Genomic DNA, 27,841 nt, shown 5'->3' with positions numbered 1-27,841 from the left:
CAAACCCAGGCTCCAGACCTTGCCAGGTTTTGTTATGATTTGTTAATATTTATTTTTCCCCCATACCTCCCACATCCCACATTAGCTTCGTTTGAACTTCATGCACCAGCAGCAGTCGCTGCAATCAGGGCAGTAGCCCATATTAATGGTACCATGTGTAGAACTTTCCTGGAAATACTTATTTCATTGTGTCTTCTAACATCTGCTTCTGTGCTTTCAGTTCATGTCTCTAGTCTGTCATTTACATCTGCACAAACCCATTTCCCCTGCCATTTAACTGGCATCTAAAATATGTTATGTATAGTGATGCGTGATTTTCCTGGTTACTTTTTCCGTATCAAATTCCTGGATTTCACCAGCTTAAGCTTTGTTCTCACCTGCTTCATTGCTTCTTCAGATGTGGATAATTGCCATCCAGTGCAGGCTCCTCTGCTATGGGTTTAGTTATTGTTATCTCCAGTGTACCAACCTTTGCAGCTCCTACCTGGGGCTGCACTTCTCCTCCTGTTGGACCTTGATGTGGATTTCACCGTTGCATTGCACAGCGCTACAAATAAAATCACTAACAACATATGGCCTGTTATGATCCTTTTATCCAAACTCTGCCATTTTGTATAGTTGTGACACGCTGCAGATTTTGTGAAGATTGCTTCATAATATTTGTTTACCATCTGCTGCACTCTATTTGGTATCTTGTGAGGATTTCTTCCTCCATTTTAAGTGACATTAGCAAAATCCAGCCAGTACGTAGGATTTTTTGGTTCTACTTTTGCTTCGCTAATGTGCTGGAAAATCGTATTGCTGTGCTCTAGGCAAGTAGAGAAGCCTGGAAATCTTTCTGAACCCATGTGTCAGATCTAGGTCGGTTTTGGGCTGTGCCCATTTAAATGTCATGGTAGGAAAGCAAAGGATCTCTGCATGGATGAGAGGTACATTTTCTTCTGGTGTTGCTCTTTACAAGCATTGTCTGACAGTTTCAGGTTTGGCTTTTTGAATGCCGGATAACATCTTGTGCCTTTTCATCTGCGCAGTTTTAACGTGTTCTTTTTGTATCACCATCAGGAATTTTGCCATTCTGAGAACTAGAGAGTTAATTTCTTAATCACTTGCAATGAATAATGTGTGATTTTTATTAAGGTTTTGCAAGTGGCTTTAAGAGTTTTCCACTTCTTTCTTTGTCTTTATTTGGTGGCCCCGGCTCAGTCTGTTCCCTCAAACCAGGCCTGTTCAATGGCTTTTATCTCCATATATTCATCTCTCTGTGTCATGTTTCCCCACTTCTGCATTTCACTCTGATCCCTTCTGGTTGATGCATGGCATTTGTTGTGTTCACTATTCCAGCAGCTGCTTCTTCAGCCTTTCCTACTTGTTTACACACTGCGGCTGGAACTTGGGTTCTGGCCAGGTAGCGGTTTTACAGCTCCTCCTCCTTGCTGCCTAAAACGTTTCCAGGCAAGGAAACATTCAGTTTCAACTCACTAACTCTTCTTAATCTTTTCATCATTCATGACTTGCTGCAGGCTGCTAACCCTAGCAAGTACTTTTAGCAATCTGGCAGTTCACCAGTTAAATTTCCATGAGATGAGGCTCTTGAAGGACGTGGCTGTGCTGTCTCGTTTCAGTTCTAGCTCCCACATTTCCAGTGTCCCATAGCTCTCTTTCAGGACATTTAAAAAGTGTAATTCTGAGGGTTTTATCTTACTTTTTTCCTTCTTATTTGTCTCTTGTTTTGCTCTCTGTTCTGCATTGTTTTTCTCTTTTTCATTGTAGCCTCAAAATTACCTGGTAGGTTTTCAGAAGCAAAATGAACAAACTCCTTTTTTTGGGTAATTTTAATTTGTTGGATCCCTTCCCTAATTCTTGTGCATAACCAGGAGCAAGAGGGTGTTTTCATCCAGAGACATAATGGCACTTTTTAATGCTGATGCAATATGCAGGGCTGTGATTGCAGAGAGCACATGTATCAGTTAGAGCATGTCTGTAGAGATGGGGACAGACAGACTGCCCCAGCCTCTGCTTGCACCCTCCGCTGGCCGGGAGCAGACCTGCTGTGGAAATGCACTTGCTCATCTCCATGTCCTCTCCCTTTGGTATTTAACAGGGGTTTGAAATATAACGTGTGTGTTGCTCCTTGATTTCCCAGTGCACATTAGCTCAGGCAAAGGGCTTTTCTATTACCCTACAGCTTCCTGAGCGGCTTGCCTGCACCTTGGAGCACGGGCAGAACTGTTCTGCTCTCTCTGTCCTCGTCCTGACACACCATCAGTTTTTGGGAAGAGATGGATATCTCAAGCTTTTTAAATATCCCAGCTCAAATGGGCCTGCGTGGTTGAGATTCCCCACAATGGGTGTTTTCTGGGCAAGAAGGCAGGTGAATTTGTCAGCCATTCTGTGGCTGTTTCATTGTTACTTTATTTTCAGGGCTCCTAATCCAGAGGGTAAAAACAAGTATAAAACTGGGCTGTACACTGATCTGCTTTGGTTTTTGCTTTTGTTTTTAATTTTTTGATAAGTATCTAAGGAAGAGATTTGAATTGCAGCAGGCAAAAATTGGAGGCAGATCACAAACCCCTCCCTTCTCCCCCAAAGCTGAAGCAATAAAAAGAACTTGCTGTTTCCTAGCTGATTTGGAGGAGAGGGCTCTGTTCCTTCACCTGGATGAGGTGCAGATCTCCAGTCAGTGGCAGTGTGAGAGCTTCCCACGAGGAGCAGTGCAGGAGAGGACGGGTGGCCACTGCTGAAGGAACCTCACAGAGTGTCTCAGCAACTGCTGCCTGTGACACTGGAGCATGTTACTGCACCAGCTGGTGCTAATGGGGGGGATTGAGCCCCCTGGTAAATCTGCACCTGCTGAACCCACCATATGTCTTTGGAAGGTCTTTTCCTCCTTCAGATCTTCATATTAATAATTCTTCCTGAATGCTTTGCTCTGCTGGAGCCTCTCTGGATCTCGCTGCCTTTCCTCTGGTTCTGCTTCTACAGCAGCCTCTTTCCTTACTCCAGAAGTGCCTTGTCTCTGTGTTTGTGGCCATGCCTGAGCCTTCATCATGAAACCAGGATTGCCTGGTAATGCTGCTCCTGCCTCCAGCCTCCTCTTCACCCACATCTGCCCAATGAACAAAACACAGACTTGTTTTGCTGGTTCAAAAACTTCATCTAAACTTCTCTATATAAACCTCGTGGATTAGTGTCCACTTAAAAGATACCATTTTTAAGCCAGCATTGCTGTGTCATGAAGAAGCCAAGATTCCCATGCATTTGTGACAGGGATGGGGATAGAGGGGTGGGAAGATCTTGGCGCAGGGCAGGTGAGTTGAGGTTGGGTCGACAATAAGACCAGAAGCTTTTATTAGGAGAGAAACAATTTTAGTTTAGTTTTATTTTGATTTCTGATGAAAAACTGCCAAAATGTAATTCCATCTGGGAGGATTGAAATCAAAATACATATTAAAATTGTAAATACCCTTCTTCCATTGCTCACCAATGTAATGCATTTCTTTGTTAGATGAAGATGAGGACGGTGACCGGATTACTGTTAGAAGCGATGAAGAAATGAAAGCCATGCTGTCCTATGTAGGTATAGTATAACAAATGCTGGTATTTTCCATGTTTATCAGTTTCTATTTGTGTATTTTTGCTTGTATCCAAGTGTTAACATCAGCTGCAGTGCTCACAGGACAAAATTCCTGTATTAAGTTAGAGTAAAATATTCCTGTATTAAGTATAGGTGTTTAAAAACTGCATCACGAGATGCATGGGCAGGCTTGACTTTTTGAAAAAAAAAAAGACACTTGTACACTTACTGATCATATCATAAACATTAAGAATAATGCATCTTAATGACTTTTGCATTAGGTATAGTGCAGGCTAAATGGACTATCAATTTCTTGTATTTTTTATGCAGTACTTAAAGTAACGGCTCATTAAAAATGAACCCCTGGGCTCTAAAAATTTTTCAGAATCTACTTTCATCTGGAGACTGTCTCACCCCTCCTCACAGAAGAGTTTCATTGTAGCTGCAGGCTCAATATTCAGAGAGGATTTAAAGACGTATTTCTGTTTTTTAATGCAAGAGGGATGTGTCTGTGTGTGCCTTTTTAGACAGAGATGTGTGTAAAATCTGTCTAGATACCTATAAATATAAAATCTGTCTACAGGAATCAAGTATGCAGTTACTTCTGGAAACAGAATAATTTGAATGTAGCTTCATGTTGCAGATATAAGTGAAAAAATCACTTGACGTTTCATTTCAATTGCAATTGATAAGCGAGAAAATAACAAATGGGTATTTTCTCTCCAAGCCAGATGGGCTGCTAGTTCCTTGGAAAATGCACTGTTATATTAATGGCCTTAACTTGGACCATATCGGAAACAAACACCGTTACTACCGTTTGTAGGTGGGACTTAACGACTTGGTTCAGTTCAGTCCTTCTCACCAGTTCCCTGTTGCAGAGGAAGCAGAGCAGGGACATGCTTGGATCACCTCCCTCATGCCTGAGTCTCTGCTTAATGGATCCCTCTTGGGCATGTATTCTGTAGTCTTTGCCAGAACAATGTAGTTTTGTTGTTGTGAACTTAGCATGTAAATACATCAAACGATGGATGTTTCTCATGAAGGAAGCTCATGTTTTCTAGGCTCCAGGAAGGGCTCCTCCATGGAATTCTGATCATTCTGATAGCTGCAGAGGTTGTACTATTTCTTGCCTTGCACAGGCTCGGGTGGACATTGGTTGACTGGAGGTCTGTTAGCAGACCCTGGTTCACAGAGACTTTAGTCATTGCCTGTGACTTAATCCTGGGGTCAAAGAACTGCACGTTCCAGATGCTGGTGATTGATCTCTGTGAAAGTCCAGGGATTTATTAAATAAGCCTCTCTCATGTGCAGTTTTCTTTCCAGAGGAGGTGAAACCATTCTATTACAAGTTTGATATTAAAGAGTGTAAGACAGTTGTGTCAAAGAAAGGAAGAAAAATCTTGCTATAGTCAAGGGGCTTTTAGGCTTGTTTGAGGTTTATTTGGTTCTGTTTCATACAGCTGGATCACTGGTGATGCTTCCCCACTGGAATTCCTCGTGTTTCATGATATTTTCCCTGATAAAATGTCTGTCGTTTTTGCTGTTAAACTGGAAAACTTGAGTTTTCCTGGCACAGTCTTAAGATTAATCATGCCTTTGTAAGGTCATCTTTTTGCTATGCTTCCAAGCTTACTGTTAAAGTTTCAGTACATTAGAGTTATGATTGCTCAACTCTCTGCTTTCCCTTAAAAATTATGGGATGTCTGTAAATGACTTCTTTCTGCTTCAGCAGCTTTTCTTCTCAGAAAATTTTCCCTTCAGTTTTAAACTAGTTTTCTATTTGTGTGTTGCACTGATGGTTTAACTTTCTAACATTCTATAGGTGTCATTTGGGGCTATGTTTATAAGAAAACAAATGTTCTTGCCCTGCAAGAAAAGGATTGAATTTACTGTAATCTTGAAGAATGTACTGGGGAAATAAAAATAGTAATTTTTGACTATTTTGAGGCCTGCAACAAATATTTGGAGGATTGAGCAGCTGCTGAAATATTTCTAGGAATTTTGACATGGTGCAGTTTGCCTCCAGTTCCAGTATTCTCCCGAATGAAAGCAAAGGGGTTTATTTCGGTTTAATTCCCTGAGAATACAGATCTCTTCCATGCAGGTATGACACTATCATTGGGGAAGATGTTTTGAATCACGCACCACCTCTTATCCTTAAGCTTTATCATTTCTGAACTTGGCAGTAAGTTATGTCAGGCAGTTCTGGGGTTATTTTAGAGTATGCAGAAATACTTCGTGTTATGTCAATGCAGATACTGTGGGATGGTGAATAGAGTCATTTTTGTGCTGTGCATTGTGGTTAGTTACAGCCAGCCATTGAGTAGCAGCAGAGTTGCACTTTAGCTGTTGTCTTGTATCAGTATAAAAAGGCAGTAATTTTTTTGACAGGCGCTGATTGGAAAGTTGCTCGCAGCTTTCTGGAAGCAAGGGGTACATGCTCTGGATCAATAACTGGCAAATTTTCCATTAAAAGGAATACCTGAACAATGTTCCAAATAGCCACTGGCATCTTAATTTTCCATGGAAACCTCCAATGCTCATGTATGGAGGACAAGTCATTTTCAGACAATTTTTCCAGACTACTTGTTAACAGTTATTGCTGTCCCAAAAGGTTGACAGCTTACATGATTGATATTTCATTTACTTGTCATCACTGTTTGAGTAATGGAGAGGGCTGTGTTTTTTTCTTTCTCTCCCTCTATTTTTTTCTCTTTCTTTTTTTTTTTTGGTAGAGAACAGTCTCATATATGCTTAGTTTAGTTTATTATTCTAGAGAGTATGTCATGTGTGTTTATACTCTGTGTGTATATATATGTCTTCAGGTCACAGAATGCCACTAGTAAAATGGTAACGAAAAAGTTTATTTTTCTGAAGCAGTTTTGGCTCCTAGTGGAGCAGGAGATTGCTTCACAGCTCTGTAACTATTAGGTACCAGTGATACTTCTTTATAAAGGGATATGGAGATGTGGGAAAGGATTCGGTGTGTTATTCATGACCCCCCTGATGCAGTATAAGTCTATGGGGTAGTCCTGACTCGTGAAAGTTGATTATTTCAAGAGTGAGCTTTTGGAATGAAGGGCTTTGCTCTTTGTAAGCATGTGCTTATTTAAGATGTGCATTTATATGTTTGTACAGTAAAAAGAATGAGATGCCCCCCTCAAAAATCTTGTGGCAAGATTTTAATGAGGGGAATGCTTTTAGCAGCACCACATTAGATGTACATGCGGGGGGGGGGGGCTGGATGGATCCTTAAACCCTCAGCAGTTTTCTTCATCATGAGTTTTTAACAAAAAGGAAATGTCTTCCTGTTTCTTGACACGAATGTGGGAAACAGAAGCTCTGAAAACCTCTGCATATAAATTGACTTTGGTGTCCGTTTAACATTTGCTTACTCCAGTCCACGTTTAATCCCATTGTAAGAGGAGAGCGTTTTGTAACACTAACTAGTTAATAAACCTTTATCTTATGTAAGTTGCTTAAGAAAAAGTGCTTGTGTTACAGGAAGTCATCAGTGTGAGTGAAATACACGTGGCTTGTGTATTTCTGTGGCTTGATTCCACAGAGACTTAGAATGCTTTTTTCTCCTTGTTGACATCCATTCTTGCCAGTTTGAGTAACAGTATCACAAGCCGCTGGTAACAGTGACATGCTGAAGTCTTAGACCACACTCGGCTGGTGAGAATTAGCATGAAAGTCAGTGGAGCTGCACTGATTTATGCCATGAAGATCTGGCCCACAGCCAATGTGTTTGCTTCAAAAGATGTTTGGTGGTTGCAGAAGAAACGCGCTTTGTGATGTGCTTTCAACGTGTAACACGTTGTGATGAGAGATGTGCGGGTTGTAGGCAGTAAACTCATAGCAAGGTCTGTCTCCTGCCCCAGGGTTGTCTGGTTGTGATGTTAAATGTCCTGTCTAGTGAATGTTCACCCCTTCTCGGCAGTGAGGGTCAATTAAAAAAGGCTAATGGAGATTTCACTGTTTAGTCCAAACCTTTATTTAATCTCACTCTTCATCCTCAACCTCATGAGGATGCCATGCGATGAGAAGCCACTTCTCAGGCTTCCTCATACCACATTACATATCTTATGTCTTCTTGGGTCTTAACGTTCTCAGATACTTTTGCATCCCTTTTTGTCCATTCTTCACCTTTCTTTATCAATAAACTTCCCCCTGGTCATTCCTGGCAGTTCCTGTGGAGTCCAAGGTCTCAGCATGTCTGCAGTGGTTTTCCATTGCCTGTCCTACTGTGTGTTAGATGTTCACACTGAGGCAATGCACAGCATTTCTGCCTGTGTGGGATGTGGCCTCAACTGCCCTGACTGTGCTTCATCACTGCAAGTTCTTGGATAATTTCCAGATCCCTTTTTCCCTCGGAGTTTTCCTAATTGCACAGTTTCTGCTTATATTTACAGCATTTCTTTGTTTCCACATTTGACTGGTTTTTCCCAGCTTGTCCAGGTGTGGCAACTGCTGTGTTTGCTGTAAATGTTGCTTTTGCTCGCTCGTCTGAAGTATTCCCAGGTTTCAGGTGGGCCTGAAACTTGTGTAGTTGAGCCAAGAACAGATTCCTGGGCTGGAGTCAGTACTGATGCAGCCCCTGGGTTACCTTCCTCCCATGCCACTTCATTGTGTGAGCATTGCAAATGGTAAGAAAGCATGCGAAAGGCTCATTTGTACTATGGCAATTTAAAAAAGTTAAAATGCATTGAATTAAACAATCCATAAGAGCTCTTACTACATTTATACAATACTGAGTAATCTCTTTCTTTAATCTCTTTGCAGTATTACTCCACTGTAATGGAACAGCAAGTAAATGGACAGTTAATAGAGCCTCTACAGATATATCCAAGAGGTAATGCTGAACAAATTCTAATCAACAATGATGATATCAGTAAACTGTTTCATCAACAGTTATGTTTTTGGGGAGGTTTAAATGCACATAACATGATGTTTACCTCTTAATTTGGATAGAAGAATTCATTATTGTGGGGAGTGTAGTGAAAACTACATTTATTGCATATAAAATAGCTAATTTACTGGAGTAAATTAGACTAACTAGATTCAGTTTGCATAGAACATATTTAAGTACATTTAAAAACCTCGTTGGCGATGGTTCTGCATGTATTCAAACCAAAGCAGATGAATAACTTAAGTTTTGGGTACTTAAGAAATGGGACTTGAAGATCTTCTAATGTCATTGATCAGTTTAACAGACTGTCACTGTTCACTTTAAAAATGGGAATGTGTCAGTCACAGCAGCTTGATCCGTGACACATTTTGAGTGAGATTTGGGCACTTAGCAGTGGTATCCAAATGATCCCAAGTACTTTAATAGTCCTCCTGAACAGGGAGAGATGTAATCAGTTACGTGGGCTGAGGCAATTAAAAAATAGGTCATCTGCATCCTGAACAAAAATCCGTAGGCAGCTGGTTTGGTGTTTGGGAATGCTCTGCTCTCTCTGAACTCCAATAATGGTTAAAGAAAGACTGATACATTACATAACTCCACTGATTCATTCAGATGCTCTCTTTGAATCTGCTTCTTAATTGATGAAACAGGTTTAAATTCTCCAAGTAAATCTCCCAGCAATAAATTAATTGAAATAATTAAAAATGAAACTGTTCTCACTTAACTGATATTACACAAATAATCATACCATGAGTTTCCCAATTAAACATTCTCGACTTCCATTACTTACAACTCTCTGAAGTTTGAATTGGGCAATTAACCAACAGCCTTCTCAAACACATGCTAATAAGGTCTCCAAAGGAAGCCGGGTTCCCTGGTAGTTTAGTGTGCTCCTGTGGAAGAGAGACCTGAATTCAAGGGGAATACAGAGATTATTCTTTCATGGCTCAGGCTGCAGGATCCCATTGAGAGAGGGACTCCTGGATACTTGAGCTGTGGGACTCCAGAGCTATCAGCAGTCAAGATGTGCTCTTGTGAGATGAGTACAAGGGCCGCTGTGAAGAGGCACGTTGCCTTCTGCCTCTTCCCAGGCTGAGATGTGAGGATCTCAGGGGGTCCTTAGAGAAAGGCTGAGACCTTTCTTTCTGCAGAAGAGACCTCTTCCTTAGAAGACCATTTAATTACTGATATACACCCTATCTAAAACAACTGACCAGCACTTGCAAGAAATAAACTGTGAGGCTTTCATGTGGCTTGGAGAAACTGATCTAGTGGGTGATCATAGTAGGTAGGGAACCCTTCTTGGAAATAGAAGGCAATTAGATATATTCCCCCTTAAGCAAGCAGTTCGAGGAAGTTGTGATATGCTCAGTAGCTGCATGCCTCATTGTTTAAAGGGACATTTGAAATTACAAATCAGGCTTAACCTTCTTTTAGATTCTCCTTTTGGGTTGTTTCTGAGGAACCAGCCAAGTAGATTCCTACTCCTGCTCTTGTCTTCTATTTGCTTTACATCTGAAGATAATCCTCTTTGTACAGATTCAGAATTCATCTCCATGCTGGTGATACAATCCCTATGTATTATCTCCACGTTTTCACCATTGGCTCAACTATACACGTGTCTGCTGGGTATTTCCTTGTCAGTGGCTTGTCAGTGATTCTAAACTGCTTCAGAGCTGAGCTGCTGTTTCATCTTTCCAAATCACCTTCTTAAAACATCTTTCCTTTCTAGGTTACAGATTTAAAGCTACTCCCTTCATACCCAGCCCGCCTCCAAGTTCTGCTGCTGCTCTTCTGCAGTATTGAGCAAAACGCACTCTTCTGCATTGTTTTCTGTCTTGTCCTGCCTCTAATGAACATCCCAAATTCTGTTAGCACGAGCACTTTTCTTCCATGCCCTTTTGGCCATGTCTCTCTATGTACTGCAGTTTAAAGCCCCATCAGTGACGTGCAGCTTTCTGCCTGTAATTGCAGGTTCTCCCTTCTTAGGAGCTTTCTTTGCAAGGCCAATCTTCCTTTGAGTCCTTTTCCCTTTCTGCCCCTCTCACTTCTGAGGAAGCTTCCCAGCTGCTGTCTCCAGTCAGCTTCCAAGAACTTGTGCCTTCCATAGAGCCTGCCAGTAGTAATGGTCCATGTGCCACCCAGCATTACCTTGCCTGTGCTGGATTCATTTGATAACTTAAATGTCTATAAGGGGAAAAATTGGTATTTGGTGTATTTTTTTAAAGAAGTGTATTGTTGCTTTCTGGGTAATAAGAGCCCGAGTTCTTTTTTTATACTGAAAATAAACCTTCATGTATGCATGTATAGAAATAAGAGTGTTTGCATACACACACAGATATATACATTTAATACACATGTATATCCTAAGATATATATACATACAGATATAGAGAGATATATCCTGTCTATAATATCTATATATATAGATAGAGATATCTATATCCTGTCTATGCTATCTATCTATCTATTTAGATATATATATCCTATGATATATATATCCCATCTGTGGAGTTCAAGGTGAAGATACCATTCACATATATATCATAAAAAATACTATGCTTTCGATGTCTTGCTCAAAATGTTGATTTTAATCTATTGGAAAAAATATAATATGCTTATATGTGTATTTTAAATAGTTTGTTGTTTTCTGATTGATTTATTTTTAATGCTCACAGTATCATAATATTTTTCTTCTTTAAGATGCACATGGTAATTTCTGATGTCATTTAAAGGCACGTGGCCTGGCCCTAACTGATGTGTTTAATAACTATCATCTGTGTCCTTCTGACTAATAAATAGTTCTGTTTCCTGCTGTCAAAAATTGAAGGGAAATGCATGTGCATCAGAGAACGAGAAAAATCAAATTCATCCCTCCTCAGACAATCAATCAAAAGTGACAGGCCCTTTAACATACAATTTGTAGGGCACTGTAGTTTTAAAATGGGAACTGTCTGTAACATGTAGCTGGAAGCCTTTGTGGCTTTAACATTTGACAAAAGCACATCCACTGAACAGAAGAACAAGGCAATATACACTTGGAGAGACTGGAGGAAAATACTTTCTCCTCAAGCAGCAAGTCCCTCTCTAAATCCAGACATCATCATAAGGTGCCACATTTTTACATCTGTGTCCAAAATGCAGCGTTTTGCATTGCATTTATCCAGGATCTGGTTGCTGTTGCCCCTGACGTGTTTTTTCCACATTTAAAACAAACTGTGTTTGACTATGTGACTAATTCATGATGTGTGGCAGCTGAGTCCTTTAAAATGTATCTTGCAAATATTTCTGTTAAATGCCAGGAAAAAAAATACAGCATGTGAAAATATAGTGACATAAGATTTTAATTTGAATTACAAAAAGAATCTGATCATTTGAGCCAGCAGCCCTCTTGATTTTGATGTGTTTTAAGCAGAAATTAGAATTTATATTACACGGTGTCAGAAAGCTCTTAGCATTTATAAATGCTCACTCCTGCAAGTTAAAAATCCTGGTTCATAATTCCCACTCTGGGTCTTGTGAGGCACTTTTCAATCATTTCTCTCTGCTAATTTTGGTGTCACCCTCATTTCTTTTTAAAAGATTCATTTTGAGCAAATTTGTAAATGGCCCTGATGTGTTCTACAATTTAGTCAATTACTGTTTCAGCCTGCAAACCTCCCGGGAAACGGAACATACATGGCCTGAAGGTAGGAATTTCAATAATTGTTTCAGTAAAGTTAGATGGATTTGTAATGCTGTGTTCCACTTATTGAAATGTCAAATAAAACTGCACTTTCTTGAGCTCTGACAAGCAGATTTTTTTTTTCCCCTTTAATTTTTTTGTTGGTCAGGGTGGGAGAAGGATTCATCTGCTGAGTGTTGGCTGCAGGAGCTGTATATACAGTTTTGTTAAGAACGGAATTGCCTTTCTTGTTGTTTTTAACCTCTGCTAATAAGTGCCTAAATTTTAATACTCAGTTTATCAACTAACGTCTGCTTCTACTTCAAAGCATTGAAAAAACCCCTCTGTATTAATTTGATTTCAGTCATTTATCTGTGTGGAAGGCACAGCAATGAAATTCTTTTAGGTGGATTGATTCATTCAGGTATGCTTATTGCCTCTGTAATCATACCCATTTTGAAATGCAGAAGACTACAGGTATATGAAATGGTTGTTTAGGTTTTAAGATGAGAAGAAATGGTGGGCATATCCCTTTTTTTGTATTATTTAACTAAGCCTTCAAGATGTAAAGATTATATAGCGTGGTCCAGGAATTCTATAGCCTGCTAACCTACATAGAGGCGAGCCCTCAACCACCGGCAAGCCTAGCAACAAGCTAATTAACCTTCAGAGTGAAATGAGAAATTCATGGCAAATTACAGGTTAATTAGAATAGTGTCCTCTGAACACAACCGACTGATCAAGATCCTTTCCCTACCTGCAGGTAAATACTCGAGCAGGGGCTGCTAATAATAGCAGCTCGGCCGTCTCGGATTCCCTTCCAAGCAATAGGTAAGAGTCAAGAATGGGAGCATATGGTTTGTTTTCTTCGCTTTTATTAAAACAAAATGGAGCCTTGTGTGCAGAGGTACCAACAATAAGCTTGATGTTGAATAACTTTCTCAATATGACTACTGGGCAGGAGTGGAGTGGGGAAGGTGAAATTTCCTTGATTCATGGATCTTGTTAGGCTCAGACTGCTGGTTCTTCACAAGTGTTTTGTGCTGAAAGAAATAAGTCTTTGCAGAGTGTTTCAGGTGGCTTTGTCCTTTGTAAAGCATCGAAATACTGTCTGTGGGTGAGCTGATTTGGTTTACTTGATCTAATAATCACTGTCTGTGGCAAGGTCTGTGTGTTTAGGTCTTTTTTACTTAACTCACTCTAGGATTCTTTGATTTAAAATTTGATACCAAATGCGCTAGGTTTATTGTGGGCTGAGATATTTGAAAAACCTGATCAGCTTAAGTGCCCTATTTCATACAGTTTCAGCAGAGTTTGGGAGTCCATCTCCATTATCTTTCCTTTTAGATTCCACTCCTAATTTGAAACCCCAAATTAAGATCTTAAAATGCAAGAGAAGGTGTTTTCTTTTTTCCTAGAGATCTGTTCTTGAATACTGGAGCGTAAATTCCCTGTGACTACATGAGCTGTTGCAGGCAGTCGTCGTACTCAATACTGATGTTAAAACAAACAAAAAACCCCCTTATATATTCTTAAAAGGAAATAAGAGAAGTCTGACTCCATCTTCTTCACGTAAGAGCATATTTGAACGTGGGATAGAAATCCCTGGAGGTCCCTTTCAGCCTGTAGTATTCTGTTACTCTAATAAGCATATAATATTACATTTATCTGTGCATCAGCACTTTAGCTCTGTCCCAGAGCATTTTGAAAAAGGAAATGGGCAGAGATGGTCACGACCAAAGACCCATCAAACTGCATTAGACTTGTTCAGGCACTGCAGTGTCGGTACCCACTCTGGCAGACACCACACGTGCTGCAGTGGTGGGACAGTCCCACAAACCCCAGCTTCATGTGGTGGGAGGGATGTGATGTGGTTACCCATTGAGAAGGAGGATGCCGCCCCACGTGGTTGGCGGCAGTGCTGGTGGTGTCCTGCTGTTGGTAGCCCCCTTCAACTACCACTAAAACCAGTTTTGATGCTCCCTTTAGTGGCTTTGCTAATTGTAGAGGTAAAAAAAGAAAGCCAATACCCTGTGTCAGTCTCCTCTGGTAAAGTTTGCCCCATCCTTTGGGGATGATCCTGCTCAAGACTCCTTAAAGGCAATAAATCTGAATGCCTCTATGAACTGCAGCCCTCCTCCCAATCTATCACACTGCTGAACTAAATAAAGCTGCTTTCTGTTGCTGTTGTGCTTTTGCTTTCAGTACTTCCTGTACTTTGAGCTTGTTCTTAAAGTGCATTGAAAATGAGGCTTCTAGAAGATTCTTGTCACCTTATTTGGTGGTTAATTGCCATTCCTTTTCCGAAACCTTCTGCACTACGAGTTTGGTTTTTGAAGTAATTGAAAGTCTCTCTTTGTTTCATGTTCACAAATTGTTAGTCATGAAAGATGACAAGATCAACTTATGTTTCCTTGGAAAACTTATTTTTTCTTTAAAGTAGTCGTGGGAACAAGAGGCCTATTAAAGAACAAAGCCACCAAATATGAAATCTGTGTTTTCACTGTTCTTGTTAATAATGATCTGTGATCAAGACACGTGCACATGCCTTTCAAGAATATATTATTTTGTACTTTTTAACTTCAGTAATAAGAGCAGAATGTCTCTTTGAGATTAAGTTTTGCAGACATATTGCTACCCAGGCAGGTTGTTGTGTTGTATGAACAAGGAATAGAGTTTGTCAGGAAAGGAGGTGAAGCAGTATTTTGCAAGTGGGTGGAAGCATTGAAGCCATTAATAGTTTTACCTGCAAAACACAATGAGCTGATAGTTGTGGTAGAAAAAAAATATATGGGTCATTTTAAGTAATGTAAGACTACTGACAGAGGAATAGTTTCTCCTGAAAAACCCCAGGGACTGCAGCAGCAAGCTGACCTGGAATGGATGTACCAGAGGGGAGATTGAGATGAGCTCTGAGGCAGAAGCTCTTCCCTGTGAGGGTGCTGAGGCGCTGGCACAGGGTGCCCAGAGAAGCTGTGGCTGCCCCATCCCTGGCAGTGTTCAAGGCCAGGTTGGACACAGGGGCTTGGAGCAACCTGCTCTAGTGGAAGGTGTCCCTGCCCGTGGCAGGGGTTGGAGCTGGATGAGCTTTAAGGTCCCTTCCAACCAAAACCATTCTAGGATTCTGTGATATAACTCTCTGGCAATCTGGACTCACCCCCCTGAATTTAGGCGTGACCCCGAGATGCCTAAATCAGAACTTACCCTGCCTGCTCACCATGCTCCAGTCTATGGTCAGTTAAGGTGGTCAGGCAGCATCGACAGCACACAACTTTGCTGCAGATTTATAGAAATTACTGAGGGATAATGCCTTCAGCGTTTTAAAACAAGATGGGGCACCTGAAAACTAGATGTGAACCCTATTTTCATGTTATTTCTTGAAACTTATGGTGTGTGATGGTGTATGTTTGTTGTTTGTTTTCTTTGAACTGGCATACAATAGGTTCTGTCTCACAGGGCAGTACAGTCAGGCATCTAAAACAGTTTGTAAAGGTGAAAATACATAGAGGTTTGGTTTGTTTAATGTTCACTGCCTTCCATGTGTGCTGTCTGCAGTGTGAGGAGTAGCTATACTGACCATCAGTCAGCATTGCTAAAGTTAAACCTATTCAGAATATGTAACCATGAACTTAAGCTGACAGCTGGTGGTTTCTCATGCTTTCACTTCATTTTATAAAGTGAAATGGCACAGTCATTTAAAATAATTGCTTCTCTCTTTTTTTTCTTTCAGCTTAAAAAAGTCTTCTGCAGAGCTGAAGAAAATACTTGCAAATGGCCAGGTAGGTGCATTGAATTGAGCCTGGGCTACATGCATGTCTCGTTACTGCCTCATTCTGCAGTGATTGGCACACCACAAATAGGTGGAGAGATGCTTACTGCTCATTTAGCTGTAATGTGTTCTTTTAATACAGAACTGGAGGGACCATGAAAACCTTCATGATACGAATGAGTTATGTGTCCTGATTTACTTTGATTGGCATAGCAATTTGCTTCCCATTTCTCAAAATGTGCTAATCAGATTTAGCTCCAAATAGATTGAAGTACCTCACACATGTTGTGCTGCTGCCACAATTTCAGGGAAGAAAGTTAATCAATTTTGAATAACTAAGTCAACTGCTCGCTTCAAATGACCTTCCTATTTTTTAGGGCAGTTGATACTTAAATATTTAGCAGGTTCTTGCAAGGAACTGCTCTCTACTATTTGCAGTCACCTTATATTGTAACTTCTTAAAAAACCCAAAACACAACCTAAAGCAAAAACTGCCCCCAAAGTTGTGGAAAGCTGTTGTGTTGCTGCTTCTCCTGCTCCGGACATTCAGATTCTGGCACCCAGAAGTAAAAGGTTTAATGTAACAATTGACGGACAAATGGATGCCCTGGACAAACATTTTGTACCAGTTTTGAGCTGAATGTATGGGCAGGCTTGTGGTAGTATAATGACATTAAATATACACTGTTAAATTAAACTACCTTTAAAAGAACCCCAGATTCTTCAGCAGCACCAACATAAATATGTTTTAACGTTTGTCATAGTGAAAGCCCTTTGATAGCCTTGGACGCAGCACCTGTCCGTTGCGATCAAGCTTGCCTATTAGGCTCTATTGACTGAGACATCTGTGTCACTGCAAATAAAAGACTCTTATTGATTTTCTTAACTGCTGTTCACTTCCCCTCCATGTTTCGAAGGCTGAAATCTTAATTATCTCAGATGCGTATTCAGTGCCTTCACACAATGACCTCTCCAAGCCTCATTGGCATTTCATGAATCAAGTAGTTGTAGTTGAGCGTGTCAAGAAGATAAAGGCTGGTCTTCATGCTTGTCCTTCAGTATCACCTGTAACATTGTGGTCTAATAGATGAGAGTGCCCCTCTAAAACATGAGCCGAGCAGCCCAGTGCTGCAGCCTTGCCTGTTTGGCACTGAATCCTTTGAATACAGCTTGGAAATGTATTTTAAAGCCTGACATGCAGACTGAGTTTAATATTCACAGATGCCTACCAGGTAGATTTGTTAATGTTTCAAAATTATACCTATGCAATATGTTTCTCTGGTTAAATTAAAATCCTGTAAATACCAGCAGCATGCTTCTGAACCTTGAAAATCAAGTTTATAATTACTCCAATATTACTAATAGTTTTTGAAGTAGAATTACTGAATGTGAGTAAAAGGCACCTTTTTGTGGTTGAGTCCATAAGCTGAATTTGGCATTTCATTTGTTCTCGGCAACAGAAATGAGTGTTTTCTGTGCCCTGCAATAGATTTACAGATTTTTTTCCTGTGTAGGAGAATTTTAGAAAGACATAAAGGAACTAAAGCTCTTATTATGATATTTTAAAATGTTACTTAAACCCATTTAAGAAGAAAAAGAAAATAAGAAGTAAGTAATTTAACCCTACCTTTCAGTCCCCCTGCTCTGGCAGGAGCTGCACTGCTTTCTGTCGAGAGAAGATGCTTTTCATTACGCTGCATTGTGTTCTGCAGAATTTGGTCACAGCTCTGTAACTGGAGATAGGTTTCTATTGTAACTTTAACTTTTCTTCCTTCTAGGGGGGTTAAATCACACTCATCATTACTTAAGTATGGGTTGGGTAATTATTTTTTATTATTTTTTGTCAGTTTCTGCTTTCAGGCATTCATAATGATATTCCTGTAGTAGTTTCCATTTAGGTTTAATAAGGAATTCATATTAATCATTAAAAGAAGGGGACATGATTCTTCAAGATAATCAAATATTGACAGGTTAGAAATAGCTTTCTGCCTAGGTTCATTGATATAGGTGATGTGATATAAATATTTATTTCTTTTCTGTCACTCAGAGTAAATGCCACCAATTGATTCAGCATTGATATAGTGTCAACAGTTCATAAGAAACATTTGACTGGCTTGTGTTTTCCGATTAGTCTCTGCTCTATAAAGTGGGATTTACTAAATCTCTTCAATTGTCTGCTCATAGAGTGTGACTGCTTTCTGAAACCATTATTGCTTCGATTCGTAACGCAAAGGTATGGCGATAGGACTTTGCCTCTGTCAGGCCTCTACATATAAAATAAGGATTAATTGAGCATTTTGGTTTTAATGATTTACAAGAGATAGACACTGATTTCTTTCAAAACCAGCAGGTATAAGCAAGGGATGTTTTGTTTGCTGATCCGTAATTGAAGTCTCTTTCACTTTGTCATTAATTCCGTTACTATTGGCATCCAATCAAACTTGGGTTTGCAGGTTTAATATTCCAGCCCTTACTGTCGAGTTCATTGTTATTATGTTATCATTTTATGATTGAGAATCCAGTTTTCCCAGTAAAATAAATAAATCACCACATGTTTTTGGCATCTTTATTTGAGCCAGTAAATCACACTTTATCTCTCTATCAGTTGCTGGCAGATACTTGCTCCACCCCAGGCTTCCTATTTCACCCTGGGTTTCTGGTTGCTCTTTGTGCATAGAGACAAGAAATGGTGCTGGGCTGGCAGCGGGTGCAAGTAGTGCAATGGCAGAGGATGGAGCTGCTCATATCACTGTCTTTTAGGGAGTGGTGTGAAGCAAATAACTCCTTTTACCAGTTAGCAAAAAGCAGGAGAAAAGAGAACACACTTTATGTCTCTGGTTCTGCTCAATTTGTTGCTTATAACTTGTGTAACTGCAAAAAATTCTTCTTTTTTTCCCCCCCAAGAAGCAAAGATACAAGTTCATGGCTTTGTGGATTCATTTAATGTCTCTTAAGAGTTATGTTTAGAAGAACATTGCTGGGAATATAGGAAAAAGATGTTTGTTGTTACCTCAAAGACTGGAGAATTAAAGTCCTCCAGCTTAGAAGAGCAAAACTACTTAAACCCAGTGTGTGCTTTAAATTAACGAGTACTGCAGTCTGAGAGAAATGATTTTTAGGATTCAGTATAGTTTCTTCACATATTTTAAAACCCAGGAGTTATTGTTCCTCATGAGGTGTCTCTTTTTTTCTCTCCTCTTTATCTGCATTTTCTGGTTGCAATAAGCAAGAGCTCTTCAGTACTAAACTAAATTTCATTTTCATCATAAACCTTGATACTTGAATGAGCAGTTTCATACCTTCTTAAGATATCTGGCCCCAGGTTTAACTGCAAATAGGTGATAATGTAGAGTCAGCTTCTGCTTTGAGGTATTTTGAAGTTTTTCAGAATTTGGAGATTCTACCCTTGCTGGAAGAAATGCACAGTATTTCCTGTGGGAAACAAGGGTGCTGTTTATTCAGGTAGTGAAAGGAAAGAGCACAGATTTTGGAGTTCAGCAGTTATGTCTTTAAAACATATTATTTAAAATCAATTAATATTCCATTTTTTGTTCCTAAGACATGCTGAGTATTGACTCTTTAGGGCATTTTACCATCACTTACTTTTCCAGTTGAAGGCAGGTTCCTCTTCTCTTCACTGACATCGTATGAAAGGGTATGCTTAAATATGGCTTAGTAACTTAAGGGCATGTGTCCATATTGAATTTAAAAGCTGTTTCGGAAGGTGGATAAATACAGATAGTTAGCTTATGATGAGCTGTCACCATATTGCTTGTGGTACTTGAAATCACTGATTTGAAGCTATTTCAGATGTGCTTACGTGAGCTCTAATCACATCAGTGATTGCAGAGCAGACGTATCATATGGGGGGTTGATGCCTTTTAACACAAGAATGACAGAGTCTGTAAGCAGCCATGCCAACTCATGTGGAATGTTTAGCTTGGTATCCCATAAAATATAAATAGGTACTAGAAATGAGTTAATGGTTCCTAGGAAAATCTCTTTTAATATGGGATTTGCCCAATCCTTTACCACCTCAGGCAATGAGGAAGATGTTTTTGGAATAGAAAACGCATATAGCCTGGAATTTATTCTGATGATATGTTTTCAAGTATACATGTGCATTGCAAAAATGTTTTTAGTGTTTGGTTGGGGTTTTTTTAATAGGTGATTTAGGTGGAAAATCAGAATAACTGTATTTGTACAGGAGAAGGTTGAACTTTAGTTTTACATTGGAATTGCTCATTCAGCCCTACAATAAGCTTTTATAAAAGCAATATCAGAAAGATCCCAAATTCCAGCATTTGCAATGTACAGTGCTTATATTGGGCTTCTGTTGAAGATCTGAGGATATCTTCATGTCTGGAGAGTTGTCCTGGCGAACAGAAAGATCGAGGCAAGCAATTAGCTGTGTATTTCAAGGAAAATGATCTTTATTGGATAGCAGTTCAAGACTGTGTTTTCCAAAGGTTTGCCTTTGTTAAAAGGTAGATAAATGAAGCACTGTGACGCTTTCCTACTGCCAGAATTGTCACTCAATTAGTATCAGTTATGCTGATTCCAGAATAAATCACCAACTTTTTGAGCCATACTTAAGGTGACAGTTTTCTGTTGGATTGTTTCCATTCACCTCCAACTTTGGCTTTGGTTATGTGCTGTTCTGGAGACCCTTTTCCTATCAGTATCTGTGACCTGACCCTCTTGAGCTATATTATATCATTCCATTTTGACACCTTTTATCAAACTTTAATGAAATGACCCAGGCAAACAAATTGTCATTAAACTTTCCATCACTTTGTCCCTTGGTATCGTCTTTTATAAATTGGACAGCAAATGTTGTATTGATCTTCTCGTTCTTGCAGCTGAACTTGAAATGACCCAGACTGCTTGTTGTTTATGGCCTAGAGTTGCTTTTCCTTGACATTTCCATCCACAGCATGACATCTCTTTTGTTTTTCTTTCTTTCTTGTGGAGATGAATGAACAAGACATACGGTATCGAGACATCCTCGGTCATGGCAATGGAGGCACAGTCTACAAGTGAGTGTTGAATTTCACTTAAAATTGTTGAAAATGGAATTTAAAAGTGCCTTTTTTTTTTGTTACCCTTCATATTTGTATTGAGATGTAGGTTGGCAGTGCTGCTATGAAGATTATAAAATAAATTCTTAATAGGAACTTTTTAAGAATCCTCTTTCCATATTTACAAGGTATCTGCTCTTGGGTGCCGTGAGGGCTGGTGCATTTTTATTATCTTTTTAATACTTAGCTTTGAATCCCTCCTGGGTAACAAGTTAATGGTTCACAAGTGGAACTTGAAATGTCCTGAAGCATAATGAATTGCCTTCAGTGTTTGCAATGCCATTATTCGTGCTGCTTTACCACGCCCTTCGCCAGCCCAGTACTGAGAATGACACCAGTGGGATGTGATGACACTGCTGCTCTGCCTTTCTCTAGCAATTCCAAATTAGTAAATAACCCCTTTTGCTGCTGCAGCGACTTCCCTCCCTCACGAGCAGCTTCACACACAGGCTGATGAATACATTAAATGATAAACTCCCCCAAATTTTGGTAGTGAAGCTTATACCCTGCAGCCAGTATTAATTTTAATATTGTAAAGATTATAATAGCAGAGATATAGTTTTCTCGACAGGAGAGTCTTTCTCATGCATAGTGCAAAGTTTAAACTACAAAATGTAATATCTGGTACTTAATAGTCTGCAGTGGTGTATGAAAAATATTCCACTAGGAATTAAGAAATCCATACTTCGTAAGAAAGCCCTGAGGGAGTAATAAAGGTTTCCTCCAGAGAGCTATTTACCATGTACAGTAACCCAGCATCCCATTATGATTTTGTTTATACCTTAGACATTTTGACTTTGAGATTAACGGGTTCTTTTAGATGTTTTAAAAGTCACGGTGCATTTAGTGTACTTTCTAATTGGCTGCCAACATGGCAAAACAACTCTCCTTGCAGAAGGCTCAGTGAAAACGGACTTCCAGAACCTTAAAGGGGCAAATCCAGTCATGGAATGGACTCTTCAGAAATCAGGTTAGGCCGGTAGATGGAACATAGTGCAGACATCTCATTGATGTTCTCTTGTGGAAAGGTATTGCTAAACCAAGAAACCTGCAGAAACAGTAGTGTTTTCTTACTTACAGTTTAGTAGTTGAAATAAAGTAAAATAGAATAATAATAATAGTAATGAAAAGGAGAGAGGAATAAAACCCAAGGGTTAAAAACTTGCACAATACAACTGCTCTCCACCCACTGACTGATGCCCAGCCTGTCCCAGAGCAGGAACCAGTGGCTCCTGGCCAGATCCCTCCAGTTTATATTCTGAGCATGGAATTCTGTGCTATGGAATATCCAACTATATTGATAGTAAGAAAGATTTGAGAGAGTGTGTTAAACTTTACACCACAGTCAGTGACTTCGTGTTGTTTTCTGACCTGGAGAAGGTTGCTTCCCTTTCCTGCTTACTGATGGAGGCTCCAGGAGTGCATGTAGGTAGGAGAAGTATCACAAAGGAGGCCACAGGTCCCTGTGGAAAGCACTTGAGGAACAGTTAGGCACAAGGAATGTCCCATGAAGTGGGAGAACCTTCATGTGTCATTGTTACCCAATTCTGGGTTATTTTCTTTAGAGAAGTAGCTGAAATAAGCTAGCAATGCGAAACTATGAGCAGTGTAAGAATGGCCATACAAGGTCATACAGAAGTCTCTCACCTTCATCCTCTATCTGATAGTGGCCAAAGTCTAAGGGATGTAAACCAAGGCAGGTGAATGTGGACTTTTCTAATGAGATTGCACTGAGGATCTGCTGAATTTAATGTCTATCAGCTTGTATCTGCCTTATTCGCAAGGAACATTCTATGCTTGCTCTGTGTGCTTAGCGCATGCAATGACAGAGTGCTTCTAGGTGCAGAAGGTGGTATAAAAATAACTTAGTTTTCACCCCAAACTGGTTTTTAAGCTATGCATTCTTCTCAGATCTTCCCTAATTTGTTTCTTAGTGCATTGGGTTGAAGAGTTGTACTAATTCACTCTTAGGTCCCTGAAGAGCTGCTGGCTGCTGTCATTGCAGGGAGTTGGCATTTACTGTGCCATGACACAGTAAATTGGATAAAGCTTTGGACTTTGCTTTGGACAAAGCACAGGCAGAACCTTGGAACAATCATAGCGTCATGGAATCGTTTGGGTTGGAAGGGATCTTAAGGTTCAAACCCCCTGCCACAGGCAGGGACACCTTCCACTAGACCAGGTTAGGTTGCTCCAAGCCGTGTTCAACATGGCCAGCGATCACCCCACTGTAAAAGGGAACCTGTTCTCTTTGCCAAAGGAGCATCTGAGCTACACAAGCCAAGAAGAAACTGCAAAATGGAATACTTACAGGTAGCTGGATTGCACTAGTCATAGATAGCAGCCCACATATATTTTATTCCAGTAAATCAATGAACATTTGTCAAATAAAATGAATTGCGAGCATTTGGCCGTTTTCCTCTTGCAGCAGACCATGCTGTCGGCTCGGTGCAGAAGAGCCTGTGTGTAGTATTGATCTGAGCCTAAAGAACGAGCGTGGCTTGGTATCTTTTCTTCCCCCTTTCTTTCTAGCTCTTTATACTAAGTCATATCCATTATGGCAATGATATATGATCAGCATTCAGCAAACAAGAGAGCGTGTCGCAGGTCACTGAGCAAAAATTTTCAGCCTCTCTTTCCACGTGAATTAACTACTATTGAAATAGTTTATTGAGATTGAAGTATTGATCACTTTTCATGCTAACCTTGGCTTAAGGGGGGAGAGGGGAGATGGTTTTGTTCTCTTTGGAAGACGTTATGTTTAGTTAGAAAATGTATTTCATTTATTTGGGATCTTTACAGCTGCAGCTGTTTCATTGCTTGGAGAAGAGGTATCTTAGCTTTATTTTTATGACAGTATAATTATACTTTAGAAATACACTTGATTACTGTGTGTAGCAAAATTGTTCCAGTATATTGGCTCGGCCAGTATTGCTATACAAACAACTTTTCAGTCAATTGAGTCTGGTAAAAAATCAATACTTTATAGCAATATTTCTAGTGAGAACTTGCTGAATCTCAATGTTTTTCCTGTTCTAAAGAGAAGGGATTGCAGAGTTGTTTGACTTCCTATTTTCCCTTACCTTTTGATAAGCTATTTTCTTAATTAAGGAGTGATAACAATTATGGAGTTAGGTACAGCAAAGCCAGTTACCCAATTCTTTGAATTTTTGGAAACTCAGCTGCCATTATGTCATGGAGATCTGCACCTTTCCTGACAAGAGGGCCCTAAGACTGTTGCACTGGTAGGTGTATGACCTTCCAGCTGCGCAACAGGCTTTTTAATTGTTATCAGCTATCTCCTAAAAGCTGGTAGGATGGAGAACACACAGTTGAGGCTGCTTCACAGCAGAAGAAAACCTCTGTATAGCAGTGCATCTATTGTGTTTACTTAAATTGCTGTTCTGGAAGAAATCATTCACTGGTAGGTCCAAAAGACATTGAAACGTGTGCTTTTGTGCTGCATCTTTTAGCTCCATCATTGGCTGCAGAGCTCTGCGAGGCTGTTTGTACAAGGTTGTTCCTCATCAGTGACAGAAGGTTAACATTTCGGTTTGTAAGGGGATGTATGTGCTTTGCCAGCCAGTCCCTGGAGTAGCTACATTAAATTATTTAGACCCCAAATCCTGAGTTGTGTATATTTTGAACCTAAGTACTACAAAGTAGAGCTATTTATCTCTGGCAAGTAATTACTCTGTGAAGTCTCTCACACGGCGTATCTATAGTATTACTATTTCCTTCCTTTATAGACAAACAAAAAGATGATTTTTCTCTTATTACATGTTTTGTGGTTTTGATTTGCAATTGTAGGTTCTGAGAAGTGAGATATTTAAGGAACTCTGTTTAGGGGCTAGAATAGACTTCCGCGTGCCTGGGATTCTTTCAAAATGTGTGTTGTGTATGGTTTGTAGATCTCTGGGTTCTGTTGGAGGAGTCTCCAGCAGCAGCAAGCTATAACCCTCTGTATAGTGAAATAAACGTAAAGTCCCAATGATGCCCTAATTAATTTGTGAAGTTTCCAAGTATCTGGGAGAGAGGGAGAAAAAGGGGGAATCAGTTACCATCTTAGCAAAATGCTGCTAAACCAGACGGCTTCACTTTCAGTTGAGTAATTGGGAGAGAAGTGGCTGCTGCTGTTGTGTCCCGCCCAGCACAATTGTATAGCAGGGAAATACGGATAAATACAGAAGCTTAATTTGTTTGAGCAATTTACTGGAGCAATTCTGCTGTTCAGTTGAGTTGTACATTCCAGCATATGCCTGTTTCGTTATTCTCTATCTCAACCAACCTTGGGGTGCCCCATTAGCACATTAAACATAGTGTATGGCAAGACAGCTGGGAAGTTGCTATCTCCTGCAAGACAGGCTGCAAACGGCGCCCTGCCAGCGTATTGCACATCCTCAAACATCAGCAGGGAAAAGCATTGTCAGTTCTGGAGTGGGGAAGCTGGAGGTGATTTAGCTGTGTTGGAGAGTAAGGGAGGTGATCCAGTGCCTAACGGGGCTACAAGAAACCTGGAGAGGGGCTTTGGACAAGGGCCTGTAGGGACAGGCCAAGGGGAATGGCTTTAACCTGCCCGAGGGGAGATTGAGATGAGCTCTGAGGCAGAAGCTCTTCCCTGTGAGGGTGCTGAGGCGTTGGCACAGACTTTTCCCAGAGAAGCTGTGGCTGCCCCATCCCTGGCAGTGTTCAAGGCCAGGTTGGACACAGGGGCTTGGAGCAACCTGCTCTAGTGGAAGGTGTCCCTGCCCGTGGCAGGTTCCCACTACATTTCATACACATTGCTTGTCCCAGCCTGGTGCTTGATGCAGCTCTGAAGAAAGGAGATACAGGCAGGTTCAATGTTTTGTTTGGTGCTAAAACAAATCTGTGGCCATGTGAAGTCTGAAAATGGCATCTCCCCGCATTCCTGTGTTGCAATCGAGGCATTTTCCTTTATTTCCCTTCCCAGACTACATTAATTTTCTGTTTCTCTTGTTTTGTTTTATTTTTAGTCACACTGCAAAGCACTGGAACAATAATAGCTGGAGTAAGTCAGAAATACCCCACCAAATTTCTGCATATTATCATTGCAGTTTAAACAAGACTGACCAGTGATTGCTGTTCACTTGTTTCTTTTGACCCTGGCTATCACTTGCCTGCCTCATAAAATCTGTTATGCACAAAAGTGCATAAAATGAAGATAAAGTACCTCCTTCAAGTCTGACAAAACCCATTCCTTTGCAGAATGGGAGCTGCAGTGAAAGTAAATAAATGAATGGACAGCAATCACAGCCTAGTTGATGAAACTGTTCAATTAAAGCACAGGCATTTACATGGTGTAATTTCCCTAAATTGCCAATGAGCCCCTTTAGACACAACCAGTGTTCAAATTGATTTCAGCATTGATTTTGGCTGAAGCTGATAAATTTCTGCTTGTTAGTTAAAGTAATTTTGCAGAAGACTTTGTAGTGCAGTATTGAAGTGTTCATTTAGCTGATGGTTAAAAGAGGAGTTATTTACAGAGGGTTCTACTGTTGTTCTGAGATGGGACAATTCCCTGGTCATCTTTTTACTTTTAATTTTTAAGCTTCAGTATACAATCAATACGTTATTGAAGCTGATTAAAACGTATCCAGCCAGCTGCCTGTGGCTGCTTAATTAGAAACGGGATGATTCTTAAATTAAAGTTGTTCTGTTTGTGTTGCATGCCCATAGCCTGGAAGATGAAGCAAATAGTAACCTTGAAAACTTGAGTTTGCTCTTGTTACCGATGGGTGAGGTGGTGTGGGAGCATAGGGCAGCTCTCATTGCAGCTTCCCCAGTGGGGGCAAGATCATCTGTTTCTTGGTAACAAATAACACTCCATGTAGTAGAGAATTGGTGGAATTTGCCACCAAGCTTATAGGCACTGACCCCTAGCATAGAATACTTGTTTAAATAAGACTTTTCCTCTTAGAAGTGAATGCGAGATGATATGGGGCAGAAGAACATGTATTTATGTAGGAATCCTTTCTCACCATAATGCTGCCAGTGTTGTTTCAGACTCTCTCCTTAACCTCTGTGTGATGTCTCTGTGAAGAGCGGTGGCTGTAACAGCACCAGCAAAGGTGACATTGATTTTTCCATTTCTTTTCACCCCAGATTCTCAAAGTGCTAAAAATGAACCACTCAGATATCCAGTGACCATCATAAGGCTCAGCCAGCCATACCCAGCTCTGACATACAACCACCCTCCCTGTACGTCACCACAGCTGCTTTAATGGGGATGGCAAGAAGCAATACCAGAGGAGCAATGCCAGAATTGTTTCTAGCATGTTGCTCATCATGATGTTATCTCGTTGCAGTCCAGTAATGGATGGAGCAGTGTAACTAACCTCATGGTGTTTACGCTCTCAGCCTGCTCCTGGGGAAGAGCAAGCTTTCTACTTAAAACTGAATCATGATTGAAAGAAAACACGCTTTCAGCTATTACAGTGAATACCTAGAAAATGTTTGCTTCTTGGCACAGTTCTGTTTTCTACTGTTGGTCCATAATGAATTACTGAACAGCTCTGGTTTTCCTTAATAGGTGTTATGTTGTGGGTGTCATGAGCATGTGTGTCTTGAGCAAATGGTTTGATAACACAGAAAATCCAGCTGTAGGTCATCTTGTGGAGACATGTGGCATTTAAATTGCCATTAGTATAGGATGTGACGTACTTCTCGGCTCATTCTGTTGCTTCAAGCTTCTTCTTAAAATTCGAATGGGTTTACTTTGTCCTGGCTGTGTCAGATAATGCCTGTCTGTGTCAGTCTAAACAGAAGTCTAAGAAGACTGCTCTGCTGTGTTCTGTCCTTTGAACTAGTTTAAAGCTAGCAG

The 27,841-nt window shown here is 40.2% G+C and overlaps 1 protein-coding gene across 3 annotated transcripts in view; it reads left to right on the top strand.

Annotated features, from left to right (window-relative positions):
* MAP2K5 (mitogen-activated protein kinase kinase 5) overlaps window positions 1-27,841 on the top strand; it is a 123,437-nt gene that overhangs the window by 7,712 nt on the left and 87,884 nt on the right. For all 3 annotated transcript variants that reach the window (XM_030497375.1, XM_030497374.1, XM_030497376.1), the window contains 6 exons: window positions 3,506-3,573; window positions 8,360-8,429; window positions 12,135-12,175; window positions 12,914-12,981; window positions 15,881-15,929; window positions 20,894-20,958. In XM_030497375.1, coding sequence (XP_030353235.1) covers window positions 3,506-3,573; window positions 8,360-8,429; window positions 12,135-12,175; window positions 12,914-12,981; window positions 15,881-15,929; window positions 20,894-20,958 — 361 coding nt within the window. The remainder of the gene's footprint in view (window positions 1-3,505; window positions 3,574-8,359; window positions 8,430-12,134; window positions 12,176-12,913; window positions 12,982-15,880; window positions 15,930-20,893; window positions 20,959-27,841) is intronic.

Source organism: Strigops habroptila, chromosome 9 (genome assembly GCF_004027225.2).
Source record: "Strigops habroptila isolate Jane chromosome 9, bStrHab1.2.pri, whole genome shotgun sequence".
NCBI lineage: Eukaryota > Metazoa > Chordata > Aves > Psittaciformes > Psittacidae > Strigops > Strigops habroptila.
Note: the sequence above shows the minus strand (reverse complement) of the source record. Positions and strands in the feature narration are given on the sequence as shown.